Source organism: Esox lucius, chromosome 9, assembly GCF_011004845.1.
Source record: "Esox lucius isolate fEsoLuc1 chromosome 9, fEsoLuc1.pri, whole genome shotgun sequence".
Taxonomy (NCBI): Eukaryota; Metazoa; Chordata; class Actinopteri; order Esociformes; family Esocidae; genus Esox; species Esox lucius.
In genome coordinates, this window is record NC_047577.1 from 10,175,884 (window position 1) to 10,201,093 (window position 25,210).

A 25,210-nucleotide genomic window follows, 5' to 3' on the forward strand; every position below is an offset into this window, starting at 1 on the left:
TGTGTGTCTTCAGCTGAGTAGGTACTTTGGGCCTGGTTGAGCTGAGTCCAGTGGTTTGGACAGAAAAGGCTGATGAGGAAAGGAGAGTTTAAATCAAACCAAATGAAGCTTTATCAAATAAATGCAGCCAAGTGCTAGGGAACTGAGCAAGTGTTCTTTTATAAACGCATGCGTGCACGCCCATACACACACACGAACGCACGCGTGCAAAAAAGAAAGAAAATGACTTTACCAGAGGGACTAAAAAGTACATATGTTATGAAACAAGGAGACTGGCTCCAGAATGATCCTGTTCCCTATATAGTGTTTCATTATAGAAAGGGGGCCCTGTTCCCTATATAGTGTTTCATTATCGAATGGGGGTCCTGTTCCCTATATAGTGTTTCATTATCGAATGGGGGTCCTGTTCCCTATATAGTCTTTCATTATCGAATGGGGGTCCTGTTCCCTATATAGTGTTTCATTATCGAATGGGGGTCCTGTTCCCTATATAGTGTTTCATTATCGAATGGGGGTCCTGTTCCCTATATAGTGTTTCATTATCGAATGGGGGTCCTGTTCCCTATATAGCGTTTCATTTTCAATGGGGGTCCTGTTCCCTATATAGCGTTTCATTATCGAATGGGGGTCCTGTTCCCTATATAGCGTTTCATTTTCAATGGGGGGCTGGTTCCTATACGGGATGATTAAGGATTAAGGATTAAGAAAGTTGGTCCCAGGTTGCACAGTCAGACAGACTGTGAGGAAAACCAGACAGTCCCTGATGAAAAAACATCCTTTTGCTCCAGCTTCTCTCTGCTTTCATCTCTCATTCCCTTCCCATCTTTCCCTCCCTCCTTTCTAGACCTCTCCTCAAAATACAGCAAACTATATATAGATATGGTGTATTAAACAGTTTGTCTCTTTCTTTCTTTCTCTCTCCTTCTTTATCCCAATCTCTTTAATCATATACTGTCTGTGTACCCCTCTACCCTACAACTTCCATAATCCACACTGTCTGTGTAACCCTCAACCCTACAACCCCCATAATCCACATGGTCTGTGTACCCCTCTACCCTACAACCTCCATAATCCACATGGTCTGTGTACCCCTCAACCCTACAACCTCCATAATCCACATGGTCTGTGTACCCCTCAACCCTACAACCTCCATAATCCACATGGTCTGTGTACCCCTCAACCCTACAACCCCCATAATCCACATGGTCTGTGTACCCCTCAACCCTACAACCACCATAATCCACATTCTCTGTGTACCCCTCAACCCTGGAACCTCCATAATCCAGTTCTTTGTGATTCCCGGAAGCAGCCGGATTCTTTGAAATTGTTCTATCATACACTGCTTTGACAGTTCATAGCTGGGACCGACACACACACACACACACTTGCTCACTGACGCAACAGAGGGCAAGATATTTTTCAGATTGGTTTGAGACTCACACACACCCCACTAAGCAGCCTGACCCCTGACCCCAGCATCACTATACTGTGGAACCACACTATGTTCACTACCTTTTCAGTCTTTGTTTCAATACAATTAAGGTCCTGAAATCAGTATTTTAGAGAAGAAAATAAAGAAAACTGGGAGAGAAACAGAGAAGGTGAACTGCATTCCTGTCTGAGGACAGAACATAGCGCTCTACCTGCCCGTTCATCTCATTTGGTAGGACGGTCTCCTTCCTTTTCTCTTGCTCTTTCGCACTCTCTCCATCTGTCCATCTATTTTAATCCATCCAACCCTCTGTCTCTCTGAATCATATTTGATTTGGACAAACAGGTCGAAACAGCGAGAATGGGGCTGATGCAGTTATTACAAATAGGAACGATTATTGGATCCAGATCGCAATTATTCTATAGACAGTCATCTTTTAAAGTTTTCGCACAACATTCGGATTCCAAAATCCTGACTTTTAGGCCAATGTGAGAAACGTCTCTACATAGAGGCTACCACGCCAATTACATCAATTTCCATGAGTCGGGATGTTTGGGCATGGAAGTAGAAGGGCGCCTGACACCTCCACAGAAAGTTAGAGGCGCAGATTATTGACTGAAACTCGTTTTCTTCTTAATGTCAATATGTTTAAACCTGGTTTAGAAATGTTTTGCAATGCACAGCAATATCATTCTGCAACATTCTTATAGAATAGAGGACAAAAGAAAAGAACACAAGCGTGTGTAAAAATATTTTTACTAATATTGTAATGTTGTCCAATTGCATATCAAACGTTGAAACAATGTGCTACGTAAGGAAAGCAGTTTCAAATAATTATGCTATAATATTAGCAGCAGAGCGAGAGGAGAAACATCAGGATGCATAGCGAAATTTTATCGTCATTGCTTTGCAGTTGCGTTTTTGTGAAGAGCAATCGTTAACAACATTGATTTAGTGATAGTTCCAAAGCCAAACACAACTGCACCGCTCTGGGCGCATTCTGGTTTAAAGCCAAATTGAAAGAGGTGAGCCCAATAATTTGGAGGAGGCAAATTGCCAGATATGCTCCAGAAAGCGCAAAACACCACAAAACACCACATCCTCTCTGGATCCACCCCATGTATTTTTACTAAATCTTTAGGCTACACTATAATAGCGGCGTAACATTTACAACACAGACCATTTAATTGTTAATCGCAATTATTTGTGCAACAGATAATCGTCAACCAAAATGCAATAATCGTGTCAGCCCTATCTGAAACTCATCAGAATCATGTTAGACCTCTCAACAAGGTGGATGAACAACACAAAATAACTTCGCCAAATGAAGAAACATCTGCTAAATTCAAACATATCAATTTCCCTGTATTTAATTATTTCCTACCCTCTATCTCTCTGTTTTTCTGTATTCCATGCCTCCCTCCATCCTCTCTCACCCTTTTCCATGTCCCTCCCTCCCCCAGTTGGTTAGTGTGCTGGAGTAAGGACAGGCCACATCAATCAACCAGCAACATCCCCATCCGTACAACATACAATCTTTATTCAGCTCCTGGACACACACACACACACACACACACACAACACATACATACAGGTCCATATATGCACATAGACACGTTCGCACGTCAATACAAATACAATACGCACAGGTGAGCACACAAATACACAAACACACACATAAACACACACAGACAGACACTTACACACAACCGGCTGGCTGGCTTCTATGGTTGCCGCATCAGCAGCTTCTGTGAGGCAGGGGAGAGCTGGAGGGGGGGGTGGGGGGGGCAGAAAAAGGGAAGGTTTTACAAAGAGGGAAATTGGGAAGAAGTGATATAAATAGGAGCCGAAAGGATGATAGGAAAGAGAGATTTCAAATTTGAATCAGGTGACAAGGAAAGAAGGATTGCCAAGGAAGTAAAGACAGGAAGGAAGGACAGAGACAGACACAGCGACGAGGAGGTGGAGAGAAAGATGGAGGGTTGAGAGACTGAGAAGAGAAAGGGAGGTGAGTAAGAGCTGAGCTGAGCTTATGGAGCAGAGGGAGGGAGGGAGAATTGCAGTATTTTTATCATTTTCTGTGAGTGAGTTCCATAAAAGTAGGTTAGCTCAGCCAACGAGAAGAAGGAGAGCTCTACTGTCTACTGCCGCAGACACCTCATGTGAGTGTCCCAATCAAACGCGTTCCCACACACTCACACACACGGCCTCCATTTTAGCGATCGTCTTGGGGATTATCAGCAGGGTTTGTGCGTGTGTGTGTGTGTGTGCGTCTGTGTGCGTGTGTGTGTCTGTGCGCGCGTGTGTGTGTGTGTCTGTGCGCGTGTGTCTGTGCGCATGTGTGTCTGTGCGTGTGTGTGTCTGAGACTACCGCAGGAATGGCACACAACCATTCCGGACATTCTGTTCTCAATGTTCTCTGTGTGTGTGTGTGTGTGTGTGTAAGTGAGTGAGAGAGTGAGAGAGAGTGTGTTTGTGTGTGTGTCTAGTACATCCCAATAACAATGACCCTCAGTCATCAGCTATGGTTCCTGGGTGAAGTTAATTTCCCTGTGGTATATATTTACCATTAATGGAGGACTGCTTAACTGACCTCAGATCAGCCTCCAGGCCCCTTGACCTAAAACTACAAGGACAGGTGTCCAACATTAAATGACCAGAGCAAACACTGTTTGAAACGCATGATGCAGTTCGGTGGGTAAGGTGTAATCAACGCTCACTTCACTGCGAATCCAATAGAATCTCCCTTCCCACACACACACACTCTGAAAAGGCGTGGGCGCCTACACGCCGACACAAACATTCAGGGACAAACACGCGTACCCTAAATCATACTCAGCCACACACACATACACACACACACTCTGGGCACATGATGTGTAGCGGTGTGGGCAGTAGATGCCAGCTCAGCACAGTCTGGTACGTGATGGACTGTGTGCCTGTGTGTGTGTGTGTGTGTGTGTGTGTGTGTGTGAGCGTGAGTATGATTTAGGGTACGTGTGTTTGTCCCTGAATGTTTGTGTCGGCGTGTATGTGCGAGAGTGAGGGAGAGACGGTGTCAGTGGTGATGGAGGCCTGGGACAGACTGAAATGAAACACACCAGATCTGCGGTTCTCAAACCACCCCTGGTTCACTTTGTCAACTAATCCCTGCGTGTTATGGCGGTGAGCTAGTTCAGACCTGCAGAGGAACCGTGAACCATCTGGGGGTCCTCACTGAAAGGTGTGAGAAACAACTGCTTTGCAAAACAGAAGCATCGGTTCCGGACTGGCTAGGTTGGGAGTTTTGGGACAGCTCTCTTGGTCCAAGCCAGACAAGAACAATCAAACACAGAGAAAGTACTTAAAAATATTCAAAAATGGAATTTAACCCAAGTCTTGAGCATTTTGAACACATAAACTGAGTCACTGACACACACAGACACACACACAGCCCGGCAGACAGACAGACACAGACAGAGGAGTGGTTTGAATCCCATAATGTCCGGAGCTACATTAGGTTAAACAGGCCATGTTGTGGTGCTGCTGTACAGCAATGACTCATCACTGAGTCACATAGGAGAGGGAATTGCAAAGAGACTGCATCAACCAGGCTGATGTATTGTCGACATAAACACACACACACTGGCACACACTGGCACACACTGGCACACACTGGCACACACTGGCACACACTGGCACACACAGCATGCTTGTTTTACTATATTTGTGAGAACTGGTGTGTGTGTGTGTGTGTGTGTGTGTCTCTGTGACTATGTTTGCTTCTGTGTGTGTGTGTCTACAGGTACAGTGGGGAGAACAAGTATTTGACACACTGCTGATTTTGCAGGTTTTCCCACTTACAAATCATGTAGAAGTCTATAATGTTTATAGGTTCTCTTCAACTGCGAGTGAGGGAATCTAAAACAAAAATCCATAAAATCACATTGTATGATTTTTAAGTAATTAATTTGCATTTTATTGCATGACATAAGTATTTGATACATCAGAAAAGCAGAACTCAATATTTGGTACAAATAACTTGTTTGCAATTACAGAGATCATACGTTTCCTGTAGTTCTTGACCAGGTTTGCACACACTGCAGCAGGGATTTTGGCCCACTCCTCCATACCTTCTCCAGATCCTTCAGGTTTCGGGGCTGTCGCTGGGCAGTACAGACTTTCAGCTCCCTCCAAAGATTTTCTATCAGGTTCAGGTCTGGAGACTGACTAGGCCACTCCAGGACCTTGAGATGCTTCTTACGGAGCCACTCCATAGTTGCCCTGGCTGTGTGTTTCGGGTCGTTGTCATGCTGGAAGACCCAGCCACGACCCATCTTCAATGCTCTTACTAAGGGAAGGAGGTTGTTGGCCAAGATCTCGCGATACATGGCCCCATCCATCCTCCCCTCTATATGGTGCAGTCTTCCTGTCCCCTTTGCAGAAAAGCATCCCCAAAGAATTATGTTTCCACCTCCATGCTTCCCGGTTGGGATGGTGTTCCTGGGGTTGTACTCATCCTTCTTCTTCCTCCAAACACGGCGAGTGGAGTTTAGACCAAAAAGCTCTATTTTTGTCTCATCAGACCACATGACCTCCCATTCCTCCTCTGGAACATTGAAAAACTTCAGATGGGCATGGACATGCGCTGGCTTGAGCAGGGGTACCTTGCGTGCGCTGCAGGATTTTAATCCATGACGGCGTAGTGTGTTACTAATGGTTTTCTTTGAGACTGTGGTCCCAGCTCTCTTCAGGTCATTGACCAGGTCCTGCCGTGTAATTCTGGGCTGATCCCTCACCTTCCTCATGATCAATGATGCCCCACGATGTGAGATCTTGCATGGAGCCCCAGACCGAGGGAGATTGACCGTCATCTTGAACCTCTTCCATTTTCTAATAATTGCGCCGACAGTTGTTGCCTTCTCACCAAGCTGCTTGCCTATTGTCCTGTAGCCCATCCCAGCCTTGTGCAGGTCTACAATTTTATCCCTGATGTCCTTACACAGCTCTCTGGTCTTGGCCATTGTGGAGAGGTTGTGGAGTCTGTTTGATTGAGTGTTTAGACAGGTGTCTTTTATACAGGTAACGAGTTCAAACAGATGCCATTAATACAGGTAATGAGTGGAGAACAGGAGGGCTTCTTAAAGAAAAACTAACAGGTCTGTGAGAGACGGAATTCTTACTGGTTGGTAGGTGATCAAATACTTATAATAATTTTTTTTTAAATCATACAATGTGATTTTCTGGATTTTTTTAGATTCCATCTCTCACAGTTAAAGACTACCTATGATAAAGATTACAGACGTCTACATGCTTTGTAAGTAGGAAAACCTGCAAAATCTCCAGTGTATCAAATACTTGTTCTCCCCACTGTACGTGTGTGTGTGTGTGTGTGTGAGATGCTGCGTTCAATCCCATCCCCCTACTGTTTCAACCACACTGACAGCATATGGACACGGGTTCCGACTCCACAGGAGGGGACGTCTTAGTGTGTGACACACAGTGTTGTATCCTGGGTAATTAATCTAAGGACCACTTGCGGGTCAGTGACGACAGGCCTGTGTGTGTGTGTGTGTGTGTGTACACGAGAGATCACAGGAGTAAGACAACCGGAATAACACTTGGTATTTCTAGAATAATCCTAGCACACCTATTCCCCTCATAGTGCTCTATTTAGTGCTCCATGGCAGTTGGAGTCCATTCCAGTTTAATTACAGCCAATTCCAGATCCCACAACCCCCAATCACCCATTCCAATTACCATCAATGCTTTCCAATTAGCAACACAATTTGAATCTTCTTTTTGAAAATGAAAACAGACATTTCTGTAATCTTTCTTCAAGTGGACAGTTAAACAAAGCATCTCAAATCAGCAACACCTGAATCCCGGGACCTCGTGGCTAAAAATACCCACATCGCTCCGGAACACGGCAGGTCGGAATCCCTGGATACTACAAAGTATTAAATAATTAGCAGAACAACCACAATCCCCAGTCGTCCAATAGTTAATTAAAATCAACCCGGTCTGTGTGTGTCCAGAGGATTACATTGTAATTACTAGTAAAATAGGCAAGACACGCTATGAAGCCTCAACACTTTCCCTCCACACGCCCATAAAAATGCCGGGGCTACATGGCGTTCCAAAGACCTCCAGTGCAATCACTGGTGACATACTCGAAGAATATCAGGCTGTCGGACTGAACCGGGAAAACAAAGCTCAATCACAGCCAGGGGAGGATCGGCCACCGCCAGTGGCCCTCGCCGTTATCCACCAATGGATGAAACGTGCGCCTGCAAGCTGGGAAGGGAGACGAGGGGTCATCCAGAAACACAGCAATTCCCTCAGGACTAATGCGTTTACGGGGACAAAAGGCTGGTCCCTGATTGGCTGTCCGATTGGTCAGTGTGGTCGTTGGAGCCAGGCTCTATTGGACTGTCCTGTCACACACACACACACACACACATTTGGTTTGGTCCTTAGAGACCAGCTGTAAATTGTCCCAAGGACTGAGTGACCCAATGGCTTCAACCCTAGTATTTAAAGAAATGACAGAGTACACAGAGATGACCTTTAACCCCTACAATAAAAGGTCATTAGGTACTGGACACCCTGAGGCAACTGCTGCAGGTAACAACAGCGGCCATTTTAAATAGTTCGACAAAAAATATCTGACAGAATCTTTGGTCCATATGAAAATGTGTATGTTGCCACAAGAAGCCTGTAGCAGGGCTTTTCAGGTTTTGGTTTCTACCAGTTAACCTGTTATCACACCAGGATTCAGTTCTTCACACACACTGGACCTAAACTGACCATGAGAGATTCAGGAGTCCCCTCCCCCTGGGTCATAGTCTGGGGTCAAAGGGGATGGGCCAGCAGACAGATGGTGCCATGGGCCACATCCCCACAGCCCTCCTCTCTCATTGGCCCATCCCTCCTCCCCCTCCCTTCTCACCTCCTCCAATCCCTCCTCCTCAACCTCTCTCCCATTCCTGTTGTCCACAGCCCTCCTGCCTCCTCCTCCCTCAATCTCTCTCCTCCTCCTGTGTGTGTCATGGTGGTGAAGCAGTGTGAGGTGTTGAGGGGGAGGATATTTTTAGCAGGTTTCTACAGAGGTGGTGAGTGTGATGATGGACCGACTGGCTCTTCCAAATCACACACTTTTACTTCGGTTATATCACACACACACACACACACACTCCCTTTATTCCCAAATCTTCATCAGCAGATTTATAAGAGCTGTGACTGAAGGCTGCGTTAACGTACCGACACGCCCCTGTTCTCCCCACATAGTGGACTCCTTTTGACCGGAGCCGGGGGTGGTTCAATGTAGAGGAGACAGAACTGGTTGGGCGCCATCGTACCCTTGGAGGTCAGCGGTGTGAAACGGCGGTTCTTGGCAATAGGCCAGTACGGCGTACGACGCGCTACGACCACAGGACACTGACCTGGGGACAAGACCGGCCGACAGACCTGTAGCCGGACGGGGGCCAAACGACGGGAACTTTCAACAGGTGACGCGGAGGAACGTGACAGGTGGTGAGGATTCGGCGCTGAGCGTAGAGGTCCGTAAAGGACCACACAGGTCACATCCCAATGCCGCCATCACTTGATCTCAATGGAATTGTGGGTGTCATTGCTCCACCCTTACATAGGCAGTAGGGTGTCGTCAATTGATCCTTACATTCAACAGCTTATTGAATTTTAAGGAGGGGTTTGACTTCATCCGCACGCCTCCCCCCTATACGGAAAGACAGCCTGCTTTCAATATTTAGGGAAGGAAAATGACAGTACAGGTATTCTGGGGATGAAAGTGACTGCATGAGGTGCAGGTACATCACAATCCCATCTGATCCTAAACCCTGATTCTGCTCGTTCTGGACCTCAGAAGAGTGACATGATATCCCTAAATAATACTGGCCACTTAATGCGATTCAATTTCAGATCAAAACGAAGCCCTAACAATATTACAGTAAATCGTATTGTGAAAACGAATCGCCGTTCATTACTGCCTATTCGCGGGCCACGTTCAAACGACTGTTGAGTGCATTCGTTGTGAGGCACAAGCGACCACTTCAGGAGGTTTGTGATCTTCAGCAAACAAGTGTGCTTTCATAGCATCAGACCAGCTCAGTACAAAGTTGATTTTACTAAAGCCTGAGGTGTCTTACATTAAATGAATAATTACAAGGTTCAACCTGTCGAACCAATGTATTCTTAAAAAAAAAATGTAATAAAGTAGACTCTCAAGCTAACATTTGTTCTTGTCATATACAAGCCTAACGGAAACATTACCCAAAATGCAACCACAAACATGTCACCTCAAGTTCACATGTTTAAGTAGCCTTGCAAGGATTAGGTGTTATTTAAATGAACAGACATTATGCTCCGTGTCCTTGGGTACAGAACTCTATAAGAAGCTCACTCTTCCTCACTCCCGGTTTCTCACCCCCCCCTCTCTCTGCCCTCTTTCTCCCACTCCCCGTTTCTCACCATCTCTCCATCCTTACCTCTCCCTTTCTCCCTCCTGCCTCTTGGCCCTGTTTCTCTTGTTCTCCAGAGAGAAACCAAGGGCTGTGTGGGTGTGGAAACCAGCTCAGATCAAACACACACAGAGCTAACTATGACTGCAACCTCTCCCCCTGACCGCAAACTCTCCCCCTGACCGCAAACTCTCACTCTCTCTCTATATCCCTCTCTCTCTCTCTCTGTAACACTGCAGTGAGCACCAGCTTCAGAGAGAGCAAAAAAAAGAAATACAAGAGGGAGAAGGGTGAGAAAAGAGGGAGACGGGTGAGAAAGAAGAAAAGGGAGAAGTATGAGGGGAGAAAAAAGAGGGGGAAGGGTGTGAAAGAAGAAGAGGGGGAAAGGGTGTGAGAGGGAGAATTGGTGAAAAAGAGGGGAAGAGAAGGAGAGGGAAAAAATAGGGGGAGGAGATAGGAGAGAGAGTCCGGGAGAGTACAAACATGCCATGGAGAGGGAGGACTGGAAAGCAAGGAGGAGAGACTACTGCAGCTACACAGTAAATCAAAGAACATGCAGAGGCTCAAGAAGCCATGTAACCATTATCTCCTTCTGCCTTCCTTCATTTTGCTCCTCCTCTCTCCACACCACCTCTTGTCCCCCTCTTCCTCCTCCTCACCCCCTCACCGCCCTCTCCCTACCTCCTCCTCCCTCCCTCCTTACCCCCTCTCCCAGCCTCTTCCTCCTCTCTCTCCTCTCCCTTCCTCCTCCTCTCTCTCCTCACCCCTTTCGTCCCTCTCCCTTCCTCCTCCTCCTCCTCCTCACCCCTTTCGTCCCTCTCCCTATCTGCTCCTCCCTCTCTTCCCACCTCCTCTTGTCCCTGTCTCTTCCCCTAAGACTTTAATAAGTGTAAATTACAGCTCCATGACAATAATTATCATCATTAACATCAGCATCTTTTGACACCACCTCTCATTAGCCAAGGATTCAATGGTAAAATAATGATTAGCCAATCGTATAGCACCATGATCGATTGAAAGGAGCTAGCGGCCCCATGGACAACAACGACAACCAGGAAACAAAAAAAAACACTGTTAAAGATTTTGCAAAATAGGTATCCCCCAGCATTTATTAATGGACAAACCCTGATGGTTAGGAGAGCTAGTTCTTTATGGAAAAGATACCAAAGGCGTCGATTCTGAACAAAAAAATAATAAAAAATACAAAATATAGATACATTTCATCATACTTTGTACCTGTTTTAAACCACACCCTCACACACATTTGTATTTATTTTACACTAAAACCTATTGTGGACCTCTCTTAGCCCAGGCCCTAATGTGATGTGATGTCCTAAGGCTGTCCCTACTACCCAGCCGTGTACCCAAGTCTCACCCTGCTGGTATTTCAACATCTCCCTGGTCTCAGGGGACTGACTTCGCCCTCCAACCGTGTGTGTGTTCTCATGTGTTTAGGGGATGACAATGCTCATTCTTCCATCTCTCAGTAGAAGAGTCCCATTCAAATGTTTCCACCACCACAGGCTCAACACGCACACGCGCACACACACACACACACACACACACACACTCTAGCTGGCCTGGCCGTGAGCCAATCAATAATTCACATTGTGCAGATTGAATGTAGATCACAGGCAGTACATGGGGAGGAAACACTAAAGAAGCTCACCACTCTCCCCACGGTCTCTCCTACCACCCCTCCGCCTCACCTCCCCCCTCCCCCTCACCTACCTCCCCTCCATCTCTCCTACCACCCTTACATTTCTCCTCTGTCTCCCCTACCTCCCCTCCGTCCCTATTTATGGCACTAAACTGTGTACCTGACCAATAAACGTTGATGCGATTTGGATTTCTGTCTTCCTGCAACCCTCGATACCACTGTCAATCTCTCTCTCCTCCTCTTCACCCCGGAACGCCCCTCATCCCTGTCTCTTGTATTCTGTGGGGCCATGTATTTGTCGTCTCCTGTTCTCCCAGCAGTTCCAGACCCACATGCGGGCTCCTCTTTAGGCGTCCATTTTAATATCTCACTCCATGTGAGAAGAGAACCATGCAGAACACATTTGTTCCCACATACACACACAAGCATGCACACACCATACATACAAACACACACACACTAATCTGGTTCCAAACAGGTACACACACACAGACACACACACACACACACACTCACACAGACACACACACACACACACACAAAAAAGGAAATACAGTTAATTTAAGCCCCTCACAGACTGCCAACTAGAATTCTCAGAGGTTTCAAAACCAGTCATTAATGGTATTTAAGTAGCTGGTCAACTACAATGTGGAGGAATCAGCAAAAACCAAAAATGAATCCTAAATATAACCCTTAACCTAACCCTAACCTCAATAACACACTCACAAACACACACACACACACAGTCCCCGTCTTTCAATTTGTCTGCACAGAAAGCGGACGTGGGTGTAGAGAGATATTGCCGGAGCTCTACTGTCTATCCTCTGTGACGAGTACAACATGAATGGTAGCGTCATGAACAGAAATCCCAGCATGTAGGTTGTCTGTTTCTATGACAATACACAGTGACCATCCGACCAATATCATGAACCCCGAAAAAAGATGAGAATGAGTAGCTGCTCTTCTGCCATGGCTGACTACACCTCCTCCGTGGTACCTACCACCAGACTACACCCCCTCCGTGGTACCTACCGCCGGACTACACCCCCTCCGTGGTACCTACCACCAGACTACACCCCCTCCGTGGTACCTACCACCAGACTACACCCCCTCCGTGGTACCTACCGCCAGACTACACCCCCTCCGTGGTACCTACCGCCGGACTACCCCCCCTCTGTGGTACCTCCCACCGGACTACACCCCCTCCGTGGTACCTACCACCAGACTACACCCCCTACGTGGTACCTACCGCCGGACTACACCCCCTCCGTGGTACCTACCGCCGGACTACACCCCCTACGTGGTACCTACCGCCGGACTACACCCCTTCCATGGTACCTACCGCCGGACTACACCTCCTCCGTGGTACCTACTAGCGGACTACACCTCCTCCGTGGTACCTACCACCAGACTACACCCCCTCCGTGGTACCTACCACCGGACTACACCTCCTCCATGGTACCTCCTGCCAGACTACACCCCCTCCGTGGTACCTACCGCCGGACTACACCTCCTCCATGGTACCTACTAGCGGACTACACCTCCTCCGTGGTACCTACCACCAGACTACACCCCCTCCGTGGTACCTACCACCGGACTACACCTCCTCTGTGGTACCTACCACCAGACTACACCTCCTCTGTGGTACCTACCACCGGACTACCAAGTCTGATGTTACACAAATACCAGGAGGTCAAGCATTGCAAGACTTCCTCTTGCTTTCCTCCTCTTTTGAATGTTTGTTTTTTTCCCCCTCAAAAGACCCCGACAATGGGGTTTTCTATCTATAAGCAGCCTGCCGTACATGAGCACTTTCTGGGTCAGAACCACAGTCTATTACATTGATTAGGTCATAAACTCCACTCGTGGCCTAGTGACAAGCCACGTGTGATCACCTCGATTCATATTGCGCGCACCCCACCACCACCCCCATCCCCACCCCCACCCCCACCCCCACACACACACACACACACACACACACACACACACACACACACACACACACACACACACACACACACACACACACACACACACACACACACCAGGGACATTGGCTGGCAGACACACAATGATAAGCTACAGCTTGTGACAGGAAAAGGACAGCCAGGGAGAGGATGGGTGGGAAGAGGGGGAGACAAGACGGCGTGTGAGACAGGATGTGTGTGTGTGTGTGTGTGTGTGTGTGCACACGCGATTGCACGCTGAAGCATGAACACCCCAAATGGTGACTTTTTCCTGACGATGCCAGGCGGTGGGCAGGACACACGGCGTGTGTGTGTGTTGGGTAAGTGCTCCTACTGAACAGGTGTTCCTGTATTATCTGCCCCACACTCTAACACACATGCAGCACCAGTGGAGGCTGTCAGCCTTTACATCAACATCAAATGTGTGTTTGCATCTTGACAGCATCTGAAAAATGAAATGTATCCCACTGATTGGAAAGTTCAACTGAGTTATCAATGTTCAAGAGCATAAACACACACACACACACACACACACGTGTGCAAACCGTTTGTAGTGATGTTGATGACTTAACACATCCATGCACGATTTACCCACATATCTGCTTCCATCACTCTCTCAATTTTCTCTCCCCATCTTTACATTTCTCTCTCTCACTCTCTCCATCTCTCTACTCTCTCACACACACTCTTAGACCATCTGTTCCCATCTCCGATGGTCAGTGTGGTTTTAACACGTCCTGGGTGGGTTTTTGGCCACACTCACTATAATCATGTGAAAGAATGACAGAGATATTAAGGGGGAGGGGGGGCTATGTACAGAGTGTGTGTGGGGGGGGGGGGGGGTGAGTGTAGAAAAGAGGACAGGAAGACGTTGGAGAGACAACTAGGCACCGCAGTAACGCCTGTGGAGCCAGGAGTGCTTCCTGGCGGAGGAGTCTGGTAAAACTCCAGACCCCGCACCAGAGTGCCAACAGCAACGGACAGCCAGCCGGCCAGGGTCGATGGCATTTAAAACATCACTGAGATTAGTCCTGGCAGATCACTGCACACACACAGAGAACGCATATTCATATAAATACACAAACACACACACAGATGCACACATACAGACTTGGGGGGGGGGGGGGGGGGGGTGTTGTGTTCTTTTAACCCTAACCTCACCGCCTGCCCTGATTTCCAAGCTCTACCTACTGACTTCCGAAGGGTCATAAGAAGACCAAGTTCCTCCACCCTCAGAGCAGTCCAATAGAAAAGGATGGGAAAGGTGCCCATCGCACGTATTCCCTAATGTTGCATTACAGACCGCTTCTGGCCAATAAAGGAACAGAGAACCATTTTCACCCTTCCCCACAAGCGTCCGTCTACACTGTGCTGAACAGCAAGCCAATCCTCCCACTGACCTCATCTTGTAGCGGCCTTCTACTTCTGCCTTGCAATGAGAGGGAGAGATTCAGAGGTGGTTCCACAGTTCGTTCCTCTATTTCCTTTCATCTCCATCTCCTGTTCATTGCATGGTGTTTAAGCCCTTAATTGCTGACATCAGCAGCCTGTGCCGCTCCCCTAGCTCGCCACACACACACACACACACCCCCCTCTACTGACCACTGAACACCAAACAAAGATATTGCATTCATGTGAAACATATGCTCTGTGTGCATGTGTGTTTTTGTAAACACACCATTGAAATACTGTAGCCACATTGTCAGTATGACATAATCAACATGAACAGCATCAACATTATCAACCCCCCCCCCCCCCCAATTCACTACACAGACCCGGTCGACTCCTGTGTAACTGGAATGGTTTACAGCAGGGTTGCCCTGGCAACCAGCACATCCACCTCAGTGCATTCTAAACTGAGGACCATGACCAGTCCACCTGATGGGAGACATCGGTCTTATCTGGGCCCTGAGGGTCGAGACCAATCGAGCCCCAGAGGATTGGAGTCGGAGTACATAAACATCTTCTAGGAAAGCAATAATACATACTAATCTGGTCAAAACCAGGTGATTAACACCAGTCAAGCAGCAGGCCTACACCAGCACTCAGTTACAGGTGAACTTTTTTTTTTACGCTTATTTGACCAGCTAAGTAAGATAAAAACACATGCTTATTTGCAGCATGGGATCAGTTTGAGTAAACGGTCTCGCTTAGGGACAAAACTGCAAGACTTTTTAACCTTGTCGACTTGGGCTATTATCATGAATAAATCTGTATCAGATACGGTCCAAGCCAACCAAGATTCAACAGCCTTACCACATCACAAGGGCTAGATGTTAAACACAGCACAGCAGTGGACAAGTCCAAGTGGACTGATAAAAGCAGAAGGGAATACAGCTGTTAGAAAAAATACATATGGCAATTATATATATATATATATATATATATATATATATATATATATATAGGCCAGCAGCACAACATACCACATCACACACAAAAGGCTTTAAATAAAACACTAACACCTAGGCCTCAAGCATATAGCCACAAAATACACCAACAGCAAGGCCTCACTCACCACACAACACACACTTGAATAGTCAGATACCTCATCTCCACTGGACATGATATCGTAATTCACTATTAGTTATAAAAGGATATGGCCATTCCGTAATTTTTTTTGCAGCTTTTCTCACAAAGTTGTCCTCACTGAAGATGAAGAGTGAGCGGTTGACTGTAAAGCAGCTCTGTCGGACCGGTATGGGGTTGTAGAGTGCCATAGTCCGGGCCCGCTGGGCCATCGACTGCTTGTACACCCGCTGGCCCCCTGGAGGTCCGCCTTGCCGGCTGCCGCCGCGGCCAGGAGCCCCCAGAGGACCGGCGTTGCCACCGCTGCCACTTCCACCTCCACCCCCGCCTCCGCCACTGCCTCCTCCGCCGTATCGGTTCGGCACCTCGTCACCGAAGCGTGCCATTCTGTGGGGAGTGGGGACACCAAACGCCTATCGTTAAGAAGGAACCGGAGAGCGTTCCTCATTCCACCCCATAGGTCTCCGGGCTAAACACACATGCAGAATCTATAGGAGGTGATGGCGGTGGGTCTTTCAGTCAGTCTTTTTGTCGATTAGTCTTTCTTTATAGTATTAGGATATTCTCTAGCAGGTCTTCACCGACGATACACCTCCATCGGGGAGAGAGAGAAAAAATAACGGAGTAGAAAGAGAGCGCAGAGAGCAAACGGTGGCTTCGCGTCTCCTCGTGTTTAAAGTCGAAATGGAGAACGGTTGATGTGTGAGAGGGAGAGATGGTGGCTGGGTTTGGTGTATCTGGCAAGGGGCAGTTCTTCGAAAATCTATATTTTAGCCTATTTAATTATGTAAGAAGTTACTCCTAAAATGAACTACTAAAATGTCAATGTTTTTAATCTAACAGAAAAAGGAGGGAGGCATTCTAGATTTTTTTCCCGTTAGAGGTGGAGAAAATCCTAATAAAAATACTGTGGTAAATTTTACAACGTAAACAAATCGATAAATGTAACCCTAGTTGTATACAATAATTATCGGTCGATGGCAGCTTGGTAATTTAAAAAAAACCTAGCAATAATTCCAACCTAACCGGCATAGCTACATTCTATACTGCGTCTTTTTCTTCAGTAGCCTAGTGCAGCTTGACAGGGTCTGCAGTTGTCTTGTTCTTGTAAGAGATAAAAATAGCCTAGAACTGAAAACGGGTAAAAATCCTTAATAATTAATTCATTTCAGTAGCCTACTACCATCCGCAATGTTTGACAGCCTATGGGTATAGTCTAGCAATAGCCAGCTTATGACTCTCCTGTGTTGGGTAACACGCAAACGGCGACGAAAGGGGCTTCCCCAAAGCCTAACTCAGATATATTTGGTGATATTCGGTGGTTTGATGGTTTTCCGTTTCTCACAGTCTCTGTCCCTCGAAGCAATAAGCCGTCGATCTCAGGTTGGGGCGTGAGCGAGCGCGCATTTGGAGACGTAGAAAACAGTCTATCAAAACAGGTTGTCCCGAGTCTTGGTCTTCCCTTTTCTCCTTTATTTAAATAGAGGGTTAGAAGGGCGAAAAGAAAAGTCTATGCCAGAGTAATCATCTATATTCCAAGGTTCGAAGAAAAATCTGAATGAGTGAATAAAATCCTAAAATGGATGAGGTGAAAACCGCCGTTGGCAGCCGAAGTGGCATTCTCAATTCTGGCGAAAAGACGTCAGCCGACAGCTAAAGCAACTCGAGACCCGTTTGGATTCTAACACTAGCAGCTTGCGTCTTCTCTGCTACCAGGCAAGGCGCGGGTGCAGCCGATGTAACGCTTTGCCTCCATCGACCCCCAAATTCGAAGCGCCCCCAAACGAAAGCCAAACCGCCCCTCCGTTAATCAAGTCCGGTATGGTATGCCTTCGTGTGTCTTTTGCACTAGCCTTAAGGGGAAACGTTATTGCATACGAGATAACGGTCTGTCCGGAGGCTATATCGTCTTGGAGATCTGCCTTGGAAACCGAAAAATCCAGGGAGCTCGGGTGAAAGCAAGTGTGCGTGTGTGAGAGAAAGACAGAGAGTGAGAGGGTGGGAGGGAGGGAGGGAGGGAGTGAGAGAGGGTGAGAGAGCTTGCTTTTCTTCTATGCGATCAGCTGGCACAGCAGGTTGAGCTAGAGTAGAGCTCGAGCATCTGATCAATTTAACGCTGCCCGCGCGCCGTCCTCAAATCTCCGGCCAAGCTTTGCAGCAGCACATGACGCGCCTCGAGCCACCCTCCCCGTAGTGATTCGCTTATCCGTTATCCGGTAGTTCTCCTGCAGCTCTCGGTTAACTCTCCAAGTAGCGATACGGAGCAGCAAGCTGCTCATTGCCTTTCCCTCTAGCCGTCTCCACACCACGCCAAGTGTCAAAAGCACCACCAACGAAACCCAGTCCAATTTGCCCTTTTCGCTATTTGCACTATGTGGGTGAGGGAGAGCGAGGTTTAAGTCTAATGTGTGGGTGTTTGTGTGTGTGGTGTTGTACACTTATGTTTCCTATAGAGTCAGAGTGCAGGCTGTTGTCTGTAGTCACGTATACTAGTACCACCTAAACCCTGTAATTTCAACCATTACGTAGATAATACGCATTGACACTGCTATCCCCATCTGTGCTTGTAGATAGATTCGCTGCCATTCATTTTAGGACGTATTTTTCGTGTGTCAGTCCCGGGTTTTAATTAAGGTTTTTTGTTACCGAACCGCACTCGTCGTCACTACCGTCTGTTTACCTGGCACGTGCATCTGAAAAGCCTTTGGAGGCGCGTGCCCAAAACTGCCGTACGCAAGCTGTTTGCTCCAGCTAAATGAACCCATGTTGTCGTCTTTCCAAATACCAAGATAAACGAGAAACATTGCTACTCAACAGCGCTGTAGAGGGACTGACCACAGAGAGTTTTAACATACCACTTTCTGAACGGTTTATTTCAACAACATTTTCGGATAGTCTCTTGCACAGGTAAGAAAGTGACTGAGGAAAGGAATGTTTACATATATAATTTAGGTTGATAATTAACGTTTTGACAGATCTAAGACGCCTGTACAAGGTTGGGGAAAGTTCAACACCAAAGGAGCAGTACATGGTGATGACATAACAGCCTAGCTGAATCTTGAACATGAATGGTGATATTGGGTTATCTAGAAACTGTTAGGAATGTGGATAGGATGTTGGAAAGGAAAATATGTTGGAAAGGAAGAGGAAAGGATATGGAAAGGAACGGGAAAGGATGTTGGAAAATTCAGTGACTTCAGTCCCACAGAAGCTGCTTATGGTTCTGTAGAACTACACCATGTCCAGAAATCAGCCAATGACAAAGTCAGCAGAAGTAATCATTTTCTCTAACGACCAAGGTGTTGTCCATGGTTCTGAAACTGGGTAGTCTATCGAGTCCACCGTCCTGGAGTGGCAGATTTGGACCAGGATTGCTGGATTCATGTAATCACTGAACTGATTAGTTAGCCCACTTGATCAGGTTGGGATCAGGTCCTTTGGGGATCCTACCCTGCAGAACCTGTGGAACTTGCATTCCAAGAACATGGTTTCCCGTTATCCTTGGTCATGGCTGATCATCACTCTTGCACTCGTCACAGGCTGCCCGAATACCCTTAAAAATGCAGTCTGGACTTTTGAAATTAACAAAATTAACTTTAGATTTGTTTTTGTTTAACCTCTCATTTTGGGCTGGGAGTGATGCTGTTTTCAAGTCCGTAATCTGTGAGTAGAATCAGCATCGTACTTCAGAAATCCTTACATAACAGGGCCTCAGTGGACAGGCTGCGGTCATTCTGCCACGGACGCCCTCGTACGGCAGGAGGACGTCCGCTCTGGGTGTAGATGAACCAGTCCCGGGGGCCCGTCGCCCACCCTCGCCCAGGGGCCCGTCGCCCACCCTCGCCCCCGGGGCCCGTCGCCCACCCTCGCCCGGGGGCCCGTCGCCCACCCTCGCCCAGGGGCCCGTCGCCCACCCTCGCCCGGGGGCCCGTCGCCCACCCTCGCCCGGGGGCCCGTCGCCCACGGGGGTTTTTGGTCCATAGCAATTTCTTATTTGAAAATGCACCACGACTTCTGTAAATTAACAGCTCCGGGTTTATCGTCATCACCCCCAGTTCACATTCCCGGTAATCAGTGGCTGACGGTCAAGACGTCTGTTAACGGATGGATGAAGAACCCGACTCCCGTAGATGGAACTGACAGAGTCCGTCCAGTAAACGCCAGAGTGTGAGAGTCAGTATCAGGAAGTGACAAGGAGAAGGGCATAGGAAGAGGAGGAGAGGGACGGAGAGAGGAGGAGAGGGACGGAGAGAGGAGGAGAGGGACGGAGAGAGGAGGAGAGGGACACAGAGAGGAGGAGAGGGACACAGTGAGGAGGAGAGGGACACAGAGAGGAGGAGAGGGATGGAGAGATGAAAACACAGGAAAGGTAAACAGGCCGGTACCTGTATTCCTGTAACGATCAGAGGACAATGACCATGCAAAACAGACTGTTAGTTGAGATGGGATCCTTTTAATCTGTTGTTTAGCATATGAACTAATGATGGACGGAAGAAAAAATGGTCCGCTCTCTCTCTCTCTCTCTCTCTCTCTCTCTCTCTCTCTCTCTCTGTGTCTGTCCGTCTGTCCATGGATCAGTCTGTCTGTCCTGTCAGCCTCTCTGTCTGTCTGTCCTGTCAGAATTTCTGTCTGTCTGGCCATCTCTTGATCCACGCAGGATTTTGACAGATACATGAAATCACAGGTTAAAAGATGCAAAGTCATTAACATAACATTAACATGGGTAACACTTTATTCGGAGGGTCCTTGATAGATGGTCTATAGAACATCTAGAGGTGGACTATCAGTAACATTTCAAATCTCTGTTCAACTTAAACTTTACCCTGACCTTTAACCTTACAGTAATCATCACCTAACCCTCATTTCAGTAAGCAGTTGCTTGTCAACAGATTTTGAACTTTCTTTGGTGGTTTGACCATCGGAGAAGCACTGGAAGATGGACATCAGGACTCAAAATGAAGTGTTACATCAACACAACGCCAGCACATATGTACATATGACATGCTAACCCATTGAAACACGCTGTATTCTCATCTACCAGTCAATGAATAGATGAGAATAGGCATAAAGACAATTAAACATGCCACCCAGTATGTATTCATTCCTCCTAAAATATAAAACATGGCACCCTATTCCCTTCCTAGTGCATTACAGAGACCTATGAGCCCTTTCCAAAGAAGGGCACTAAATATGGAATAGGGAGTAGCACGCATTGTTGCCTTATCATCACCTTCACCTCCTCTTCGAAATTAATAACTTATTCATCAAACTAAAGATGCAAGCGGCGTTTACGGGTTTCAGCAGAGAAACTGGACAATAACGCTACAGTTTCCAGCGGTCTGCCTAATACAATATTGCAGCTATGAGCCAATCAGGTTGCACTAAAGGTTTTTCCCCCGTACAACACCGCCCCCTGTAGGCCGAACAAAACCACACTTTATATAGTTTAGCTAGACTTGCATGTTGGCATGCGTTCAATATTTTGGAGATGCAAAAACATGTTCTTCGTTGTGCCACCATGTGGTCGATCTGAATGTGCTTGCGAACATCAGGTCTTACCATGACTGTTACCATGTTCACCAAGTTTTGTCAACATGAATATGCATTCATTAGAAAGCGGGCGCAACATTGTATGAATTGCGACTGGCTGCGGAATTTCCTTTCATCATGTTTTAATTTAATGAGGTTATAATTTTTTTTATTCACTCCGCCTACAACCTCCTAGCTGTTTGCCCTAGCTTCATGGCTGAGTCGTGCTGAGGCCCTGGTGTGTGTGTGTGTGTGTGTGCGCGCCCCCTAGTGGTGGAAGCAGAGCTTTGAGAGAGCATTATTGTCATTCAGGGAGCGTTCACACGGCAACCCCACAGGAAGCCCCCGCAATGCACCCCCACCCCCCCCGTTCACTCACCACCACCTCCTCCTCCCTTTCTGCTCACTCACCACCACTCCCCTCCTCCACTCATCACAACCCCTCCTCTCTATCCTAAATTCACCACCTCCCCTCTTCCTCACTCACCATCAGCCCCCGCCGACCCCTCCTTCACTCACCTCCCCCCCCCCATTCCCCACCAACCCCTTCTGCCTTCTATCTGTTCTCTGTCTGTGCACTGCTCTACCCCTCCCTCATTCCCTCCGTCACTCTCTACCCATCACTCTCACTGTCCGTCCGTCTGTCTCCAGCAGATGGAATGCTGCTAATCTGGCTACAGCAGCTAAAGAGAAGGACTTAGGAATAACATGGAAGTGAGAAAAGATGGAGGGGGGAAAGGAAGAGAGGACATGAAAGCAAAAAGAAACAGATCGAAATTCAGAACAAGAAAGAGGCAGGAAGAGGGAAATATAGAAAGGGAGAAACCGAGAGGGGAAAGAGAGAACCATGAGATGGAGGGAAGTTTGCAGGAAGAAGAGAGGAAAAGGGAGAGGAGCAGAGAAAAAAAATAAAAATCGGTAATAGAAAAACACACAAAAATAAAAGAATGGTACACGATAGGGAGAGGTCTTCATCCCTCCCTCCCTCCCTGTTCACACTGGGCGGTTCAGTCCAGACAAAGGCCAGTGTTCCCAATGTGTGGGTGGCTTTACATTGTCTCAGTGTATCTGTGAAGGTCAGGACGCAAAGCAATCTCCGCTCCGACGATCAGGAGATTGAGCAGGAGAAGGGGCTGAGCGTCTCGGAGAGGGACTGCTGACCTATGATCCATTTAGCCTTACAGTGTTCTAGACCAGCCCCTGATCCTAGATCAGAGATGCTGGATAAATACACTCTGAGGGCTTTGTCCTCAGTGGCCCCATGTTCACCGGCCAGCATGCTGGTTTAGACTGGGGCCCCGCTGGGAGAGACACAGGGGGACGGTTCACACATCTTCAGAATGTACATCAATAAAACAGGAGATTCAAGTCAAAATGGTGATTCAAGTCAAAATGGTGATTCAAGTCAAAATGGTGATTCAAGTCAAAGATTTGTCAGACCTAGTCATTGGATTTCTATGGGTTTCATCCTAGCTGGTTGGAAAAACCCAAGAAGATGACTGTTAAAAGACCGGCCCAAGGACACCCTATAACACCCAAAACAGTCTTTCTGTAAGGCTGTACAACATAAATCGCATATTCTTAGACAAGTACTTTAAAAAATAAAATCAGTCTTTCTAAGTCTTCACCACTTGAAACGATTTGTCCATCTGAGTCTACACACCACTGAAAACACCTGCCATCTTCAAGGCCCAGCAGAGCCAAAGCCAGGTGTGATGCCACCTACAGAGACGACAATGATTCCCACAGCGATTCTGAAAAACCTTCAACAGGTTTTACACCCCGATGCCATGATCCATGTGAGAGTGGCGACCGACGGGCCCCTGGGGAGAGGGTGGGCGACGGGCCCCCGGGGAGAGGGTGGGCGACGGGCCCCCGGGGAGAGGGTGGGAGACGGGCCCCGGGGGCGAGGGTGGGAGACGGGCCCCCGGGCGAGGGTGGGCGACGGGCCCCCGGGCGAGGGTGGGCGACGGGCCCCTGGGCGAGGGTGGGCGACGGGCCCCCGGGACTGGTTCATCTACACCCAGAGCGGACGTCCTCCTGCCGTACGAGGGCGTCCGTGGCAGAATGACCGCAGCCTGTCCACTGAGGCCCTGTTATGTAAGGAAAAGTCACCTTGCACTGATGGTGCCGGTTGCCCTAGGCAACTGTTCACAATCACACCATTACCTCAATACACGGGGCCAGAGGGTGTGTGCGCGCGTACATACTTAATGCTGTTCATGACACCATTACTGTAAAGCACCTGTGTGTGTGTGTGTGTGTGTGTGTGTGTGTATATGAGCAAGATTGAGAGTGTGTGTGTGTCACTATGTTTGTGCAATGAGATATGGCAAGTCTCTCTCACAGAGAGGGTGAGAAAGGGAAAGAGAGAGATAGAGAGAGAAGGGATGGAGCGTGTGTGTCACAGAGAGAGGGAAAGAAAGGGAAAGAGAGGTAGATAAGCCATAGCCTGAGGGTGAGTGACTACACCTGTATCCATTAGAAATAACCTCTGTTCATCGTTGTTTTAGTAGGTAGATTGGAATCGGAAATGAAAGTTGTTGTAGATTGCTGAAATGATAGTGTGTTATTATTTATTGTAATTATTTATTTGTATTGGTTTTATCAGCTATCAATCTATTATTCTTATTTTTACTATGACATATTCTTGTTAGTATTTTGGTTTATGTTTTGGTTTATAGAACAATGTACACTGAACAAAATTCCTGCCAATAAAGCAACTGAATTGAATTGAGAAGGGATGGAGTGTCACAGACAGAGGGAGAGAAGGGATGGAGTGTCACAGACAGAGGGAGAGAAGGGATGGAGTGTCACAGACAGAGGGAGAGAAGGGATGGAGTGTCACAGACAGAGGGAGAGAAGGGATGGAGTGTCACAGACAGAGGGAGAGAAGGGATGGAGTGTCACAGACAGAGGGAGAGAAGGGATGGAGTGTCACAGACAGAGGGAGAGAAGGGATGGAGTGTCACAGACAGAGGGAGAGAAGGGATGGAGTGTCACAGACAGAGGGAGAGAAGGGATGGAGTGTCACAGACAGAGGGAGAGAAGGGATGGAGTGTCACAGACAGAGGGAGAGAAGGGATGGAGTGTCACAGACAGAGGGAGAGAAGGGATGGAGTGTGTGCAGCTATATACATGAGGCAGGTAATGTGATGTATTCAGCATCAGAGGAATGGTGTATGTGCCTATGCGTGCGTGTGTGTGTGTGTGTGTGTGTGTGTGTGTGTGTGTGTGCGCACGGTGGATGGCAGATTGTTTTATTGGCCAGTGTTGGAGGAGTGGGCCGGAGGAGAGTGCCAAAAACCCAGGATAGACAACCCATGATTCAGAAGGCTGGGGAGGGGACCGACAGAACCGACCACTGCACTGCGCCTGGGCCGCACAGGAGGACCCGCCAGAACCCAGCAGGACCGCTCACCAGGCCAGAACCAGACATACCACTCTACTGAGCTGGGTCCGTCCCACAGAACCAATGACATGGACCCAAAGGTTCTGCCCACGGGCCAGGCTCATGACCGACGGAAGTAGAGAAAGATGGACAGATTGAGATATGACCCGAGAGAGAGAGACAGACTGAGAGAAACAGCAGAATATGGGTCTAGGCAGACAGAGGTCCATTCTAATTAGCTAG

General features: G+C 47.7%; 1 protein-coding gene across 1 annotated transcript in view; it reads right to left on the minus strand.

Moving 5' to 3' along the window:
- The window catches only part of cacna1ab (calcium channel, voltage-dependent, P/Q type, alpha 1A subunit, b), a 163,386-nt gene that overhangs the window by 93,888 nt on the left and 44,288 nt on the right, over nt 1-25,210 (minus strand). Inside the window, exon 3 of the mRNA XM_029122526.2 lies at nt 16,120-16,434. Coding sequence (XP_028978359.2) covers nt 16,120-16,434 — 315 coding nt within the window. The remainder of the gene's footprint in view (nt 1-16,119; nt 16,435-25,210) is intronic.